Source organism: Heteronotia binoei, chromosome 2 (assembly GCF_032191835.1).
Source record: "Heteronotia binoei isolate CCM8104 ecotype False Entrance Well chromosome 2, APGP_CSIRO_Hbin_v1, whole genome shotgun sequence".
Lineage (NCBI taxonomy): Eukaryota > Metazoa > Chordata > Lepidosauria > Squamata > Gekkonidae > Heteronotia > Heteronotia binoei.
Window position 1 is genome coordinate 38,777,143 of NC_083224.1, and position 19,191 is coordinate 38,796,333.

Consider the following 19,191-nt stretch of genomic DNA (forward strand, 5'->3'; position numbering starts at 1 on the left):
ACACTCTGTGAGGTAGACGGGGCTGAGAGAGCTCTTGAGAGAACTGCTCTGAAAAAACTTGTGACTCACCCAAGGTCACCCAGCGGCTGCATGTGGAGGAGTGGGGAAATCAAGCCGGGTTCTCCAAATTAGAGTCCACTGCTCTTAACCACTACACCAAACTGGTGGAGTGGTTGCGTCATTTTATTAATAAGAAACGTGTGCCATCAAGTCACACCTGACACATGGCAACCTCAGGACCCTTGGGCTTTCAAAGGCAACAAGTGAGCACTGGTAGTTTGCCAACACCTTCCCCTGCATAGTAATCCATGTCTTCCTTCAGTAGGCTGCCATTGCAAGTACTAACCACAGCTGACCCGGCTTAGCTTCCAGGCTCTGATGAGACTGATCTAGACTAACTTACCAGCCTGCTGGTTGCATTATTACTGGGAAATAAATATGACTGGCTAGCAGGGTATCTTGAAGTCAACAGGCTCAGAACTTTGCTTAGGATTGCATCTGGCTCAATCTACATAGGAATATGCAGTGTCAAAACTGAGCCTACCACAACATCAACTACTAAGAAAGGCGACAGCTCCAATACTGCACAAGCACAGGGGGCTGCTGCATAATGCAAGAGCTTCCTTATTTGCCTCAGGCATGGGGACATTCCACATGCAATTACATTGTTCTCATTTGCAAACCATTTCAGGTGCAGAAAGACCAACAAGCCAAGGTGCTGCCCCGGCCACACAGGAGATGCCTTTTTGTCATGCACAACCATGCAGCTCTAAATGCTGCAGCCATGCTGGGGGCGGGGGGGACGGACGGACAGTGCAGTGGTTCTTTCCAACGGAATTGGTGGACTCCATCTAAACACATGGTTAAGAACACATAAATACCCTTAAATGCTCTTAAGAGGTGGCAGCAATTTTGACTGATTCCCTCCTCTTGCTCCCAGAGGGCACAAAGCTCCCCTCAAGAAGAGTATAACAAAGGTCTATGTATGGAAACAAGTGCCCTAAGTCTTTGGCATGCAGTTAGGTCCATGCCCGTCCCTTGCCAGGCCACTGCAAAGACCTGCCCAAGAGGCCCATTCAATGTGACTGTGGGACCCAGGCCCTGAGTCACAACTTAAACTTCAGTGGGTTTACAATAACAGTGCAATCCTGAACAGAGTTAAAAGTGTTTGTCGGCTGAGTGCATGAGTTGGAAGCTGCTGCTTCAAAACAACAGATGTCATGAACTCACTGTCTGTCCTTAAACTAGCTTCTCTCTCAGCCTCCTGGCATTCCCTCCCCCCCAATGTGTAATCTGAGGATAAACAACTCTAGCCTGCTCTGTAAACTTGCTTTCTGGCTGAGACATGGGGTGCTTTCACACAGCAACCGTTTGCAAGTGGATCTGCTATTCTTACACAGTGAAAATCCAGTTGCGAACCATGTTATTTAGTGTGTATGTGAACGCAGCCATTGTGCATATAGTTCTTGGAAAACTCAGTTCCTAGTAGGCAGGACTTCTATTAACCTGAACAGCCCAGACAAGCTGAAAATTATCAGAAGCAAAGCCAGTTCAGACTTTGTTAGAACTTGCCCTCAAAAAAGACTAGGGTTGTGATGCAGGGGAAGGCAACTGGCAAACCACCTCTACTCATCTCTTGCTTTGGAAACCCCGAGGGGTTACCATACATTGGTTGCCACTTGACAGCACACATTTATTATTAAATTATGCAGGACTTTTGGTTGCTGGGGCTAGGATGGCAACAGAAGGGACTGTCGTGCTACAAGATGTTCTGCATGCCCGCTCGGTTATATGGACATGAGGAATCACAACCGTTTGTTTTTCCTAAACCAAGGACTTCTAGCAAGAGCACAAGATAGGTGGGGGGGAAGGCCTCCAGTTTACTAACCGCCCAACCCTGCCAAAGATGAATCGTAAGAAATAGGGCAGAGAAAGCAGCTAATAAATGTCATATGGATGAGAGTCACTGGAAGGACATGTTTGCCAGGAGGGAATTTGGATCCTGTTTAGCCCAAACCAAAAAGAAGTTTTAATAACTGGTAAAGATTTGGCTGCAGTGAAATGCCATCAGCTCTACCAAACTGGAATGGAAGAGAACAGGACAGAGGGATGTGCATGCTGATAACTGTGCTTGGAGGAAAAGCTGAACTTCGCTCCAGTTACAGAATCTCACTCCCCAAAAGAGAATCTCACGGTTCAGCTATTCGTTTCTAAAGGAACCTATTTTTATTTTGCTTTTTCAAAAATAGAAAAAATTAAAACTGTGAACCTTCTGTACCCACTAACTATATCCTGTGGTCTCTCTGAAGTTCCCATTAGCTTGTAATGAATTCCAAAAGGTAAGCTGGGAAGTGGACCGCTGTTTCAGCATGCTGTGAAAACTGCAGGTTGCAAATACACTGGTTCAAGCTCGCTACGCATCAGAACACAGAGCTTTGGGAACGGAACACGAGCTATTTCAATGCTGAAATGACTGCATATCGCATCCGCAGAGTGAGGCCATGCATGAGAGAGCCCTGATCTTCTCTGCCTTTTGCCAAGCCCTGTGGATATATCCACTGTGAAGTACAAGTCGCTGCATGACAAGCAGGAAAACATTCTTATGTGACACAAAGAATAAGGGGAAATGGCCAGGCATTTGCATAATATGAAAACAAACATTGATCTGATAGTAACTGACAGGCTCAGCAAACCTCAAAAATGCCATAGAATCTTGGCTGTTTTTTTTTTTTTTTTAAGGTTGTTACGTAACGGCGCAGTTTTTACAAAGCAATTCCTAACTCTTCATCAAGCCCTCATTAAATCAGTGAACGGGCTCCAAAAGCTCTAATTATTAATAATTCCATAATTCTGTAGTTTTCCACGCAGCTATACCCCCCCCCCCAAAAAAGGACAAAAATCTGTTAAGGATTTTGGGGGAAGGGCAGGAGGAGAGCTTGAAAATCCATTCTAATTTGTGTGTCAAAATAGACAAATGTTACTGTCTTTCCTGGAATGGAACTGGTCATCAAAAGAGCTGCTTTCTGTTAGAATCGGCCTGCGTGTGCAGCTGTAGTCAACACCAGGGTGTGAGGGAATACCAAACCCTGTAACATGCAAGTGAGAATGGATTTCAAGCATTGAGATGGGGACTTATTTGCAACAAGTTGTGGGAATTCTTTTGCAGAAAGGGAGAATTTTTGCAGATCCTAAGGACTGACACTTTTGGTATTTAAGCACCATCCCTTAACGTTGCAAAATCAGCATCACTCATACAGGATGGCACCAAGCAATGGTCAGAGTTGCAGTGGTGCTCCTGATGACTCCCCTCTGGATGTCACGACAATCTGTAGTTTGTTTAAGTCTCAGCTTATTCACATTACACCAGTGGGCACATGAAGAGGAAGTGCTGGTCCTGAGCTAAACAGCCAGCTTCAGTCCCTCATAATTAACACACACCCTTCTTCTCACTTTAATTCATAGAAGATCCAGCAAGAACAGCTGCTTTGCTACATGTTGGGCAAATCAAGACAAGGACATACAAGACCTGATGGGTAAAAAGTAATATCTGACATAATGCTGGCCAGCATTATCTGTACGTGTGACCTCGATGAACTACCCGTTCCCTCTTTCAATATGAGGCTAAAAGTGGCTTTAAGGACACATTGCCTACTGCACTGCGCAGGGCTGGATGTTATTTTCTACATGGAAACTGTGGGCAGGGTTACAGGGTGAACCTGAAACCATCCCAAAGATGTTGAACTCATGAAATCTGCCGCCACCCAAACAACTTCTACAAAGGCGCTTTGGTCTGAGCATTATGGAGATGACAGCAGAGTTAGTTCTCTCGCTTGTTCTTTGAAGGTTTTATGGGCAGAGAAGATCTTGTGGGGCAAATATGAGCATGCATGAGAGCTTACAACTCTTGCATAAAGTCACAGGGAAGAAATATGTCAGAAAGCTGAAACTTCAAAGAGCTGCAGTAATACTGCAAACCAACCCAACGTTACCTTTTGGCTTACTCTTTTTGTAGCTCACCTGAGAGAGAAATGCCTTCTGAGAGTCCGTACGGGAGATAAGCAAAGATGATCATCATGCCAAACTCCAGGGAGGGAGTTTTCCGCAAATCAATATGCTTTAACACGTCAATATCAAAGGGTAAAGCAAAATACAAGGAAGGCAAAGGAGCAAAAGAGATTGTTAAGAACAATGCACATGGCCATTACAGCTTGTCACCAGGGTGGACTGAGATAACCCAACAGCCCTGGTATGTTGTACTGACTAAGAGTATTAGACTAAGATCTTGGAGACCCAGGTTCAAATCCCCACATCCCATGGAATTTCGCTGGGCCAGTCACTCTCTCTCAGTCTAACCAGCGATCCTTGGGGAAAGGGGTACAGGAAAGGCATATAATTCTAGCTTCAACCCTGGCTCAAGTGATATTTTGGCTACTAGCTCCCAGAAAAAAATGGGTAGTAATGAATTAATACTCTAAATGCGCAGAAAGGATTAAGTGACATTTCCACAAAAGAGAACTGCATGCCCCCATTATATTCTGACTTGGACAGCCCAAGCTAGTTCAATCTTGGAAGCTAAGCAGGATTGGACCACTTTAGTACTTGGATGGGAGAGTTTCATGGTCACTTTGCCAGAGGAAAGCAACAGCAAACCCCCTGGTAGTCTCTTGCCTTGATACCTCTGTGAAGTTGCCGTTAAGTTGGCTGCAACCTGGCAACACTTTACTCACACGTACATTATACATAGTATCCAAACAGCTTATAAAACTTTTAGCTTCCATTGTCTGCACTTTTCTTCTCCAAGGCCTGCTTTGCACAAACACCAAGCAGCATGGAGGCCACTTGAAATACAATCTCCACTCCAGCTGCTCCAGGCAGCTGTTTGGTGTGTAATGGCTCACCAAACAGGAATCAGCCATCACAATGCAATTTGCTTCATGGCATGAAAAGCCATTAATGGGAATCCAAAAGCAACAGCAGGGCAGTGTGTTTATTAGGGCCAACTGGGCTCCGATTCCATTAGAACTTCTTCAGATCAGATGTGAAAGGAAACAAACAAGCAAAAACAACAAGGGAGAGAAGCTGATTTTGGTGGAAAGCCCAAATCCACAAATTGAAGCAGCCATAAAATGGAGATGTGTTTAGGCAAACTTGATTTGGTCAAGCTTGGTGTAAAAATAATCAGGTAGTAAGCAAGGTTATTGGGATAAAGATGCAATAGCCATTTGTCCCTTTAGAAATTAAAAAAACATCATTTAGACCTGCCTCCAGCTCTAATTGGAACTAGAGGTTTCAAGGCCTGGGAAAATGGGTGTGTGCGCGTTGTTCCTGCTTTGTTTTCTTCCATTTTTTCAACAGAAAATTTAGGAGATTTGGAGGAGCACTGGGGCAGGGGGAGGGGAACTCCTACGAAATATTTTCTCTGTCAGAATGAGTGGAATTCTCAAGACAAGTTTTTTCAACTTTGAAGAAGAAGACTGCAGATTTATGCCCCACCCTTATCTCTGAATCAGAGACTCAGAGCGGCTTACAATCTCCTATAGTATCTTCTCCCCCCACAACAGACACCCTCTGAAGTGGGTGGGGCTGAGAGGGCTCTCACAGCAGCTGCTCTTTCAAGGACATCTCCTGCGAGAGCCATGGCTGACCCAAGGCCATTCCAGCAGCTGCAAGTGGAGGAGTGGGGAATCAAACATATACCATAAAACAAGCCTGACTTTCTTTCAATATCTCCAGTGGAAAAACTGGGAAAATTTTGAAGAGCACTGAAATAGACACAACTGTGAAAGTGCAGAAGTGCAGATGTTCAGAAGACCTGTACTCAGACTGATTCCAATGCTCATGGATCAAGAAAATCAAGAGTAAGTTCAGCATGCAGAAAAGTCCTAGGCATGGAGCATGGGACCCCTTCGCTACGTAAAGCATTAAGTTCCATCATAAGTTCAAGGTAACACTGGTTATCTCCTGTCGACCTGTTTCTTGAGCCATAGGAGAACAGCAGAAAGATTGGGAAGGGAAGACACGAAGCTTACTTAATTCCATGCAAACAATCATAATGTCAGAGAGCTCAGGTTAATGTAAGATGTTCACCATCCATAGCTTTTTTATGGTGTGAACTGTGGTATAGTGTCACCTCTCTTCAAACGGGTGCTTTTCTGACATGTGAACAAAATGGCTATGTTAGCTATGAGCTGTGACTCCCACAAACACTGCAGGGCAAAAGGCAGTTCTCATTAAATCCAGAATAATGCACAGCAAGACAGCAATACTAATGATTACTTAGATTATATCTGCAACTGTTTGCTAAACACAAATATTTGCTGCACTTAAGAAAAGTGCATAATTGCTCTGTCTGATCATCTGGTGATGGAGGTTCTTAAAAGCATGCATTGTTGCACAGAACCCCATATCCTGCCTCTTTTCCATCTTAGAGCCAGTTTGGTGTAGTGATTAAGCATGTGGACTCTTATCTGGGAGAACCGGGTTTGATTCCCCACTCCTCCACTTGCAGCTGCTGGAATGGCCTTGAGTCAGCCATAGCTCTGGCAGAGGTTGTCCTTGAAAGGGCAGCTGCTGTGAGAGCCCTCTCAGCCTCACCCACCTCACAGGGTGTCTGTTGTGGGGGAGGAAGACAAAGGAGATTGTGAGCCGCTCTGAGACTCTTGAGTGGAGGGCGGAATATAAATCCAATGTCATCGTCTTCTTCTTATGCAACCGAATTATATCACAGTTGTTGAACTCACTGCAAAATGTCTTCTCCAAACCATCTGCTACGCATTTAAGAAGTTCATTTTGAATGAGTGTTCACTGTGTGAAAAATAAAACATTGAAGCATCCACAACATTAGGCTGTCTTCCCACTTGCCAAATATTTAGGGGACAATCTTGCTAAACGTTGGATGATGTGCAGTGTTCCCTCTAACCTTAATGTGATCTAGTTCAGTTTTTTAAGCTTCCAGCTCATACATTTTTTTGTCTTAGTCCAGAAAAAATGGCCCCAGAGCAAACTGATTTATGCAGAAACTCACAACTTTAATGCCAGAAGCTCACAAAGTAGAATTTTTGCTCACGCTCACAAGACTCCACAGAGGGAGTATTGGTGACAAGACAAACTATGACATGGAATCAAACATTCCTCAAGGATAAGAAACCAGAAGATTCTGAGCGAGCAAGCAATAAAAACTGCCTTTGCTTCAGTGACGGGAAATACCACAGAGTAAAGACAGTTACTTTTAAATGGAAGAATAGAAAGGACACTGAGGATCTGCCCTAGTCTTGCTCTTTCGAGAAACAATGAACAAGTGTCAAATCACAAAAACGTTATCTCCTACCACCCTAGATGATCTTGCCCTAATAGAAGCCCTATCCATTGTTATAGTATGAAGACAGGTAGCTTTGGGGTGGTTTTATTTTAAACCTTTTCAAATGCCAATTTCTCTGGATGCTGGATTTCTTTTTTGCTGCAGTCATAACAGATGAATGCCCTCTCAGTAGTGGGTCTCTTTTTTTCGTTCACATATACTCCAGTTTTCTTATGCATAAAACTTCCAAAATGCTCAGTCATTAAACCACACACCGACCCTGCTTCCTGATGCTGTAACTTGAGGTCAGCACAATAAGCACTCTCCTCATCTCCTGTTTAAGGAAGAGCCAGCTAGGGATGGAGGTGGCAGAAGCAAGGGAGCAACAAAGCCTTCATTGAGAGGCGTTACATAAAGGAGCTCAACAGCAAGGCCTGACAGGTGTTGCGAACAATTTCCCTTGCAAAAGAGGGAAAAGGGGAAACAATTTTTTTAAAAGATCTTTAGTGGTAAACAACAAAGCAGCTTCCTAAAACAATGATGATGCTTCCTTTAGGTATATACCATTCCATTGCCCAAGGCTGAAATTAGATTTTACATTGTGCAGTTGCCACCCAAAACAGTAACCCAGCATCACCCTCTTTTCTCCCCTGCAGAGTCTAGCAAACTAAAGTTCTTGCTGTGCAGCTCATTGCCTCGCTTGTTTCTCAGCCCCCGAAGCATTTCACTTGCTGTCATTTGCAGGGGGCAAGGAAACTCATACAATGATGATGTCACATCCCACATTGCTCACTAGATACTGCTGGGGGGGGGAATGGAAGGAAAGGAGGGCTTCTACCTTAGCAGCAGCCAAGCAACCTCTGTTAACAACTGATCTTTTGCCTAATAGTGGGCTCCCTTCAGACATTTAAAAGCCATTCACGTTAATACAGAAAGTCCAAGATTTAGTTTGACACAAATCCACACTGAATGAGAATCAGATCCAACTGGCTGAATACAGCTGTATGCATTGTTTGACTATAAAAGCCCTCAAAGTGGAAGGGGAAAACCCTAATTTTTAATCGGAAGTTTTATGCATAAGAAAACTGGAGTATATGTGAATGAAAAAAAGAGACCCACTACTGAAAGGGCATTCACCTGTTATGACTGCAGCAAAAAAGAAATCCAGCGTATTTTATAAACCCCCATTATAATACAAGGATAAGCAGCAACTTGGGCTTCAATGGAAGTCATAAGCAGCTCCAAAATTGATGCCTGCTAGCATGCAGCTCAAGAAAGGAAACAGATGGCCAGCAAAAGGCCTTTGTTTAAAAGCAATAGTCTCCTGAAGGAAAGCACTGGAGAATCTTTGTAAAAGTGTAACTTTATGCATTTAAATTGCATTACCTAAGAGCACAGGAGGAGAGTGTGCGTGTATATGTGTGCGTGTGTGAAGTGTCCTCAAGTTGCAGCTGACTTACATCAACCCCAACAAGGGGCTTTCAAGGCAAGTGGGAAGCAGAGGTGGTTTGTCACTGCCTTCCGCTGCAGAGCCTTCCCCGGTGGTCTCCCATCCAAATACTGACTGTGCTTAGCTCCTGAGATCTGATGGGACTGGGCTATATCATGCCACCCTCTCTCACCAAAAGCAAAGGATATTAATGCGGAAATAAGGCCAGTCAGAGTCCCCAGCGCTGCAGAACCAAAGAACATCTTCAGAAAATATCCCAGAGCCTGTAGAAAGGTTTGCCATCCGCTTACATCTGACGTATGTTCTCTTGTCAAACCTTCAGCAGTGCTGAGAACAATTGAACAATGAAAAAAAAAAGACAACCAGGGCCAGTTAGTTACACATCTGAATCTGAGATTTGCAAGGACCACATGATTTGTGTGTGTGTGTGTATGGTTTGTTTTTTTTTAATCTCAACAACCTACGTTTCTTTGCTGAAACTGCTTTTAAAATGCATTTATGGTGCTATAACAAGTGGAATGTCAAAAGGCATTAAATCAAGCGCTGGAGAAATCCCCCCAAGGGGAAACACATTTCTGCTAAAAAAATCTGGAAATCTATCCTTGTGTTTGTGAGGCTCTCAGTATTGGTATAAAAGGACCAGAAAGATGTCCGTTGCAGCAAAACAGGGGATGTCCCTATAACAGAGCTATGATAAAGATAAGCATTTAGAGTCCCCCCCTCTTCCCACCCATATATTCACACAAAATTAATGTGCTCTTTCCTCTGATCAACAAGGCACTGAAGAACATGGAAGGCAAAAAAGGTGGCAGATCAGAATCCTGGTAAATTTAAAACCCAAGGAATGAAGTCTTTGGATTATAAACAAAGAATCTGGCCATAACCATAAGTACCCTTAGGAGGAGTCAGATAAGGTCTTTCCTCCTAGGATCTGATGTTGCCGTTCATTACATCAATCTGCTAATGGAATATTCTTCTACTGCAGCATGCGGCTACAAGTCAACTCCCTGTTTCTTACTAGGGTCAAACTCTATTTTGTTATAACCACCAGGGATGCCCAAGAAATTCTGCACCAAGCCTAACCCTTTGACATATATGGAGACCAAAGGGTTCCTAAATAAGACACTTTTAATCCACTTTCAGTGCACTTTGCAACTGGATTTTACTGTGTGGAATGGCAAAATTGACTTGAAAATGGTTGCTGAGGTAGATTAAAACTGCATTATGTAGCATGTGTGAAAGTGCCATAGTTTCTTGGGATTTTTCGTATACCTCTGACATACATAGCTACTCTACTCAGACAAGTCCTTCCCAGTCTTTCCTCTTCAGCTTATGTCTAGGGGTAGACACAGCCCACTGATTTTTCCCCATCCCACCACATTTCTGAAATGCCAACTACATCCATGTTCTCATCTAATGACAAGCACCTCAAATCTCACAGCTATCTGGGAGGCTTCTCTAACTGCAAACAGACACCTACACTTTATTTCCTTCCCCAAGCACACTTGAAGATATCCTGGATAAATCTATCAAAAATATTACGTGTGGCACAATCTTTAGGCAGATACCTGTCTGAATGACAGTAGCATTTAAAGCATGATTACTTTTTTTCAAATTTCTAAACGCACTTACTTTGTCAGAACAATTGAGACTGCATCGTTGAGAATACTCTCCCCAAAGACCAACATGTTAAGTACAGGATCCACATTAAGGGCGTTGAAGATTGCAATTGTGGCTACTGGGTCGACTGCAGATATTAGAGAGCCAAAGGCAAAGCTGTATTAAAATAAAACATTACATATTCAGCATCACCTCTGAAATAATGTGATTAGTGCCAGTAAAAAACCCTGCAACACAGATGGAGATTCTTTCTGGAAGGAACGTTTTGCATTACTCTCCACCAGGTCAGCTAACTCGGATAAAAGGCCATGTTATTTGCATTTGACCCAATATTAAACTAAGTTTAAAATGTTTAATCCTGAAGTTGACTATCTGACAAAGAATAAAGAAGCTGAAAAGCTTCTGTCCAGTAACTAGACTAATATACTTGGATGTGCATTAGGTCAACACTTACCATATATCACCTGTGCCGAAAAAGAATATTTTACTCTGCTTTCAGACTGCATACGTGTTTCAGACTTCCCATAAATATGGTAAGCTGCTGCAGTTGTGCAAGTGTGCGCCCTCAGTTAAACTTACTAGCCCATCCCAAGTACACAGCCCCCCTAAGCTGTTAAGAACAGCCCACTGACCATCACTGAACAAGTCGAAACTTACGTTTCAATTGATACATGAAAAAGTTCAAAGTAGGATGGTGCAGATGTAACCGGGGCACTCTCTTAACCACAGTTAAGAGACTGGAAGAAGGCTCTAGAATTCCGGGGCCTCAGCCTCATCCTCTGCTCATACCAACATCAATTTCTCCTCTGGCCACCTTTACTCCAAGTTAAATGTTACCCTGGCACCAAAATTAACCGGAGGTTGCTGCTTTACCAAGTTAAAGCCTCAACGCCTCGTTAATCAGGAGATCTTGGCGAGAAATGCAACCCTTGCAGCCGCTGCAGTGTTTTGGGAAAATAACATGCGTAAGTAGGAGATTCTCCAAAATTTAGGAAAAGCTTACCTATCAGTCATGTTGAGCTTACAGATGACTTCAGCCTGAGGAAAGTAACAAAAAGAAAGCAGAAAGATTTGTTCCAGTGACCTATCATGCTTTGAAAACGTTCTTTTCACCCCAATGGCATGTGTGCAGTTTCACCATTGCGAGGACTGATAACTGAAGAAGCGCTGACAGCCAGTACTTATCTAGCCGATACAACTATCAAGCAGAGAGCAAAAAGCCACTCAACATGACAGGGTACCGAAAGGTCTACTTGAGGCTATTCATTTACTGTCCGGAGAACAGTAAGGAAGCAGTACCACTTGTTGCGGCAATCTACTTATTAACTGCATTTGCCCCTTCCTCCTCACAAACCCCCAAATGGCACTTTGTGCATTTCATGTAAAAGATGGTAAAGGTCACCGCATTTCACATTTCCACCTTTCTTTTCTTTTTTTGGTTGTCAAGTCACAGCTGATTTTTGGCAATCCTGTGGGGTTTTCAAGGCAAGAGATGTTCAGAGGTGGGGTTTACCGTTGCCTGCCTCTGTATAGAAACCCTGGACTTCCTTGGTGATCTTCCATCCACATACGCACCAAGGCCAACCTTGCTTAGCTTCTGAGATCTGACAAGATCAGGCAAGCCTGGGCTATCCAGGTCAGAGCATCTCCACCATACTCAAAGATAAAAGAAAAACCATGTGACATAAACACCACGGGAGGGGAATGCTAACAGAAATAAAAAAACTGATCTCCTGAAAGCAACTTGAGAATAAAGTATTTTGATGTTTCAATGAGGGGAGGATGAAAAAGCAAAGGAGATTATCTGAAAGATCAAAAAGTCTGATGACCTGCTGACTTTAAAGGCATAGCGGCAGGATGACCACAGTGGGTGGCATCTGAATGCATTTAGGTATCAGTGAGAAACTCCAGAAACTGCTCTCTAATATCTAAGACTATGCATACTGTTACCCATAGACCCAGACTCATGCGTGGAACCATCTGTCCCCACATGCAGTTCTCAGATCTGGGGGTCAGGTCTTTGTAGATGTACACATAGACTTGGAACTATATTTCCTCAATAAAAGGGCTTTATGGATTAAAAGAGGATACGGTAAAGATGAGGAACATGCAGTTTAACAAGGAAGAGTACTTTTGGGCAGATTTTAAATAGCAATTGGCCAGTAAAACACACTGGCAGATTCTAATAACAGCAAGCAATAAAATGCTTGCCAAGAACACTTGGCAATTCAAACCAAAAGATAAATCAAATAGTTTGTAGTGCATCTAGTAGTTTAAAACAACCAATTAATCATTAGCTCACAGCAAATCCAAGAAGAGCCCACCGAAGAGGATTGGCCAAGAGGGGAAGTGAAAGATCCTTAGCTGGCAGCAGTTGTCAGGGAGGAGGCCTGAGGCCTTGGGAAGAAGGGGCATGGGGAAGGAGATGCTGGTAGTCCAGGAAGTTTGGAAGTGGGTCTGTGGGAGAGCCACAGGGAAGTTCATGGTATGAACTAGGTGTCAGATAGCTAGGAGAAGGAGCATGGGGAATGAGAGCCATAGCAAGAGGAGGGAAAGCAGAATGTTAGACTATAGCTCTGCCTTAAAGAGCAAGAGCCCTCTCCATGGCGGTGGGCAATGGTCTGAGGGAAAATCCAGGGCTTTTTTTGGAGCAGGAACTCCTTTGCATATTAGGCTACACCCTCCTGATGTAGCCAATCCTCCAAGAGCTTACAGTAGGCCCTGTAAGAAGAGCCCTGTAAGCTCTTGGAGGATTGGCTACAGCAGGGGGGGTGTAGCCTAATATGCAAAGGAATTTCTGCTACAAAAAAGCCCTGAAAAACCTAACTCAGAATTCCATCTTTTTTACCTTATACAGTGGGAAACCAAAACTCAAGATACTTAGAATAAAGTTAACAGTCCAGTAGTACCTTTAAGACCAACAAAGTTTTATTCAAGGTATGAGCTTCTGTGTGCACACACACTTCTTCAGATAAAATGAGATGGAAGAAAACCATTCAGACTTACAGACAGGGTTGAAAAGCAAATTGGCATATAACATGATGATGACATTTTGAGACAAAACAGGAACAAGCCAAGTGTACAGGGTCAACAGCTGTATGGATCCAATTAAGAGGGAACAAGGGTTGAAGCAATAAAAAAAAGTGTCAAAATTAGAGATAAGCGTGTAAGAGAATCTTTTCTAATTGTGGGAACTTTTCAGCCCTGTCTAGAAGTCTGAATGGTTTCCTTCCATCCCGTTTTATCTGAAGGAGTGTGCTTGCACATGAAAGCTCATATCTTGAGTAAAACTTTGTTGGTCTTAAAGGAGCCACTGGACTCAAACTTTGCTCTGCTGCTTCAGACCAACACGGCTGCCCATCAGGATCTATCATCAAGGTACTTAGGTTACTTTGAGGGGGATGCTAATAGGTCACAAAATGAAAGTATCCTGCTGATTAAAGATTTGATTAAGATTGCATTGTGAGAGATAATCTTGAGTGGAAAGGGCTACTGAGGTACCGTTGTCCTGCAAGCAACAATCCTTCATTGTGGCCTGGGCGTGAAGGATTCTAGAGAGCCACAGAATGATCCTTGACTGGAGTAGGGTGACAGCTTTCTCATGGGAACCTGGCTATCTCATCAGGACATGCACTTAACTGTACTTTGTCCTGATCATGATGCACTGAGGTGATACATAACAGAGCCCCCCTGCACTTCTGGTTATAAAGAGTCCATAGGTCATAGGGTTGTCAACTGCCAGGTGGGACCAGGAGATCTCTTAGAACTGTAACTGATCTCCAGAGAAATTTTCCCCTTGAGGGAAAAAAAGAGGCTGCTTTGGAGAATGCACTCTGCGACACGGTACTCTGCAAAAGTCTCTCACCTCCCCAAACCCCAGCCCCAAAATCTCCAGGTATTTCTCAATCCAGAGTCAGCAACCTTGCCTGGGAATGTAATGTGGGGAATCATGTTCCCAGAAGGAATCTGAGAGGTATCAATGCCCTATGCTTATAATTCTGCAGAAGTTTGTTATATTTGAAAGCATTTTGCACAATATATTGCCTCTGTGACATGAGGAGGAAAGGTTGGCAGAGAGAGACAGACAGAGAGAGCGACAGAGACAGACAGAGAGAGACACAGAGAGAGAGAGACAGAGAGCTCCCCCCCTGTGAATAGAAATCTAATTTAGCCACTCCTCTGGCTTCCAAGATTTCATCAACTCGCTGCTCACATTCTTTCACACTGTATTTCCACCATAAGGGCTAGAAAACCCACTTTCAGTAATGAAAGCTAAGCCTCTTAGTATGCTGATAGCTGTACGAATTAGTGAATGCTTTTTTTTTCTGGACTGGAATGGGGCTGCAGAATTAGGCTTCCATACAACTGAAGAAAGTGAGGAGGACCACCACCACCCAGGGATAAATCCACAGGTCATTTTCTGTCAAGGGACCTCTTTTAAAAGACAAAAAAGCCTTCAAATTTACATTTTTAGCATCTTTTCTGTGATAATAAGAACAAAGTATTACTTTTTCTTGAACAGGGTCTCTTAAACTGATACTGCTTTCAAAGATGCAAGCTCTCGTTGCTCCTATGGTTACAGAGGCATTTGCTTGGGAACAGAGAACCCAGACTACAGTTTTTGCCACTTTGTGAGGTTTTTTTGCTTCCACCATCCTTTCACCTGAGTGTTTAAAAAACCAGGAATTGCTGGATCACCATTATAACTCTATAGTGATCTAGCAGTTCCTGATTTATTGCCATAACCTACTAGAGCCCGGAGTTCATTTTTTTTTTTTAAAAAAAGCCCCATTGTTTCAGAATTATAACGGGAAAGGTGCAGATCACACCTTTCCCCTTATAACTATGCAACAAAAAGGGCTAAACACGTACTTTTTAAAAAAGCTTCAAAGTGAACTAGTAGACTGTGATAATATATCATATGACAGTATGGCAATCTACCAATTCAATTCTTTAAAAAAATAATAAAAGGCCTCCAATAAGTAGAGGGGAGATGGGAAGATGATGTCATGTGGATGCTCCTGAAAACAATGTCACTGTAAGAAAGCCAAAGCAGAGCAAAACATCCATGTAAAAACAGCATGATATAGCTTAGAGCCTCAGCATTTCGTAATTTGGCTCTGGTAAAGACTTAAATCTCTGTTGTGGTTTAATTAATTAATTACCTGGGAGTTCCCTAGTGTAAACTCTGCTGCTGTTCTTCTTGCATAGGGATTTATTACAATTCTCTGTAGCTCAGAGCATAACAGGTAGGCTCTGCATTGTAAGAGAGGGAAACAGTTACTGTATTCCCTGTGTGGGAACAGGTAAAATACTGGCAACCGTGAGAAGCAGAATACTAAAGTAGAGCTCAAGATGTTGCGAATACCCAAAGGATGTAAAGTTAACTTTAATTTTTGAATGATGTGAGGAGGCTATATGGCATAGGTTGGGAACAGGGCCTCCCTGGCCTTCTACATGGTCCACAGTCATGCAAACTTGACAAGAATGCTATACTCACTACAGCTTGGAGTCAATTTATAACAACTGGTTCTGAAGCTGATTTGTCCTATTTGCATTTTGAATATAATCACACACAAAAATTATTACAGCCAAAGATGCAAAACCCCAGGATAGCCTGACACAATGCTGACTGAGGTTCTTGAAGCTGGGTGGCCAACTGTATGTACAAGATTTACTGCATGTACAGCCATTCCAACATCACAAGGACTTGCATCTTCCTGTATTCCTTACTATATCTCTGCTTGGATTTGGAAGAACAGATCCTGACCCTCAGGAGGAGTACAGTATTCTACATACAGGAGCTCTCACCTGACCCAGGAAGTATATTCCTCCTCCAACAATGAAAGCTGAAATTGCTGTTCCAATCACAGAAAACAGAGTGATGGATCCGATATTCTGAAAGAAGTTCCCCTGAAAATACAAGAGGGAAGGGGAGCCCAGTTTAGACAAAGCTTAATGTGATCCAAGTATCTGCTGGACTCCTAGATCATCCAGAATCAGTTTTCAGCAAAAGGATAGCCTCTAAACACATAAAAGCAATAATGAAGTGCAATGATTTAAACACTTGCAGAATGTGTTTTCCCACCACTCTTACAATGCCATGGTTCAGATTTTGTTTTTCAGGTAACACACTAACATTCCCCACCCACCCCCCATCCTCAGAATCAGTTTGTCTGCTTCATTCCATATAGATTGTTTTATTGTCATTAATTAAAAACAGATTAAACTAATCCACTTCCTGGTCTGCTTATAAAGAATCCTGTTCTTATTAACTATTAACATTTGCTGTATAGTGAAACTGCTGGGTTTATCCACTATTAATCTTGTAATTAAAAGTTTAGATGGGTTTAAGCTAAAAGTATACACACATGTCCTTTCCCGAGCTTTCTCAAGAAAATCATTAAAAAAAAAACATTTAAAGAATTTTATTACAGTACTACTTCACATGTGACAGCCAAACTACACGTCATGTTGGCATTCCACTGGGACTCCAGGTGTCTACATGGCTTTACAAAACATTCTGGGGTTGGGGGAGAACAGGACCATACAGATCAAAGCCAGCTGTAGTAGTTTGGTCCTCAGGTAAAGGTTTTGATTAGATCTGGAACTAGTAAATATCTCCAGTCTCTAGTTGGAGAAAGCAAGGTGTATACATTCTTAAATAATTTAGTGAGATTAATTCCCTTAACATGGAATTAACCTGATCAAAACCAGGCCTGGGCTGTTTTAAGCCCCTTAGCAGGAAAAAAAAATGACAGTATTCAGATTGTGCCTGTATTTTTCACTACTGAGGCTTAAAGGAGTGTGTATGCATGTGTGCGCGCATGCATGTGTGTTGCCAAGTCCCCCAAAGCTACCCACAGGGGAAGGGGGGTAGAGTTGCCAGATCCAAGTTGAGAAACTCCTGTATATGTGGAGGTGGAGCCTGGGGAAGACAAGAGACTTCAGTGGAGCACAACACCATGGAGTTCTCCCCTCCAAAGCATCCATTTTCTCCAGAGGAACTGATCTCTGTAGTCTGGAAATGAGCTTTAATTCTGGGGGATTCCTAAACTGTACATCCAGAAATCTAGTCATGGAACTCCAATATTGTAAACTGTTTGGTCCTAAGAGACAACTTTTGATCAGATTTGGAACAAAGAACTATGTCTCATTAGTTGGACTTCAAAGATTTTTTAAAAAATATTAATAAGTTTTATTTCACATAGCTGGGGCTGCTTGTGAAAACTGTGCAGAAGATACTGGTGGTGGAGGCCTACTTCAGGCTGTGATGTAATCCTTAGGACAACACTGACACTAGACCTGGAAGGCTTGAGCGGACTGCCCATAGCCTTCTGGGCTGGAGCCCTATACAGTGCAGACCCCACAAATAGCTTTTATTTATTTATTTATTAATTATTATTTAAATTTATATTCCGCCCAACAGGCTCAGGGCAGATCACAACATAAAACTATCAGTATAAATAACAGTTTTAACATCCATTAAACAGTATAAATTTTCTTTAAAACACAAGGTTTTCAGCTTCATAAACTGGGCTACATAAGATGGCAGATGGTACTTCAGCAATATCAACAGCACCAGCAGTGTCAAGGGGGCTAAGGGGATTGTTAAAACTGGTGGAGAATATATCCTTGAATATCCCAGGGATTAGCCATCCATATGACAAAGGCATGTAGATGATGGCTGCTCTGCTTTGCGTAATTCCCTCGCTCTAGAGGCCTCCTAAAGACCAATCATCAACATCTTCCAGAGGTCCTGTTTTGGCTGTCCTTCACTGGTCAGCGTCAAGGGACTAAAGGGAAAGGTTAGCTAAAATCTTAATCCTAGTGCAATTCTTAATCCTAGTGCTAACATATATTCATCTTTTAGTATGTTGAACTTGGTTCATCTTTCAGCATGTTAAACTTGGACTCAAAACCCTGGGTTAAAATCCAGCCTAACCGCTGGGTGAGAATAGATGTGACTTTTTTTTCCTTTTTACACGGATTACTGTTGCTTCAATTATCTGACACTCATTTGCAGCACATCTTGCAAAATGCTATGGGGATTGGGGCTGATCTGTTAGCAGGTGGTAGATGGAGAGTCAGGCAGAAAAAGACTGAGCGAGACGGCCCTCTGGTTCTTTTGAGACGTGTGATCAGGCATCAGGCCCTATATATATATATATATATGTTAATGCAAACAACAAGCTTCACATATTATTAAGATCTAATCTTACTGTGATAATGTCAGCTTTTCTTTACGGACCGATTCAAGCATTCTCATGTATTGCTCAATGACAACCGCATCAAGTAAAGACTTCCATAGATGAACAGGCCATCACAGCAATCCTCATAGCACCTCTGCAAAATTCTGTCTATTTAATTTGGTGTTTATTTTATTTGAGGTATTTTATGCCACCTCTGAACAAAAAGGCAACATACAATAAAATTAAACACCTCTTAAGGCTCAATAAGATCAGCCACATAAAAATAAGGAAAAGCAGCACCATGAAAACCGTGACATGCAATTTAGACAAATCCAAAGGGCCTCACCTTTCTCAAAACTTCTAGAAAAAATACAAATGTGAAATGCAAGAGAATGGGAGCTAAGCGAAAAGATGTAGGGATGGAGTTCCACAGATGAGATACCATCTCCTATCAACCATCCTACCTATATCAAATATGCTATACTCGTCAATTTACTAGTCAGATATTGCCAGTTGACCACCTATTTACCTCTGATCAAAAACTGCAAAATACATGCTAGGGGGTCTATGAGCAATTGTTGCGGAAGGCAATAAACTGGAAATGCCATCCCACCCCTCAAACTTTTCTCTGC

General features: G+C 42.6%; 1 protein-coding gene across 2 annotated transcripts in view; it reads right to left on the minus strand.

The window, feature by feature from the left end:
* SLC9A8 (solute carrier family 9 member A8) overlaps window positions 1-19,191 on the minus strand; it is an 81,350-nt gene that overhangs the window by 16,854 nt on the left and 45,305 nt on the right. For both annotated transcript variants that reach the window (XR_009555045.1, XM_060230808.1), the window contains exons 6-10: window positions 16,179-16,280; window positions 11,371-11,405; window positions 10,380-10,523; window positions 8,936-9,074; window positions 4,018-4,123 (exon numbers count right to left, since the gene is read on the minus strand). Coding sequence is in view for 1 of the 2 variants with exons in the window: in XM_060230808.1 (XP_060086791.1) it covers window positions 4,018-4,123; window positions 8,936-9,074; window positions 10,380-10,523; window positions 11,371-11,405; window positions 16,179-16,280 (526 nt within the window). In the remaining variant the exon portion in view is untranslated. The remainder of the gene's footprint in view (window positions 1-4,017; window positions 4,124-8,935; window positions 9,075-10,379; window positions 10,524-11,370; window positions 11,406-16,178; window positions 16,281-19,191) is intronic.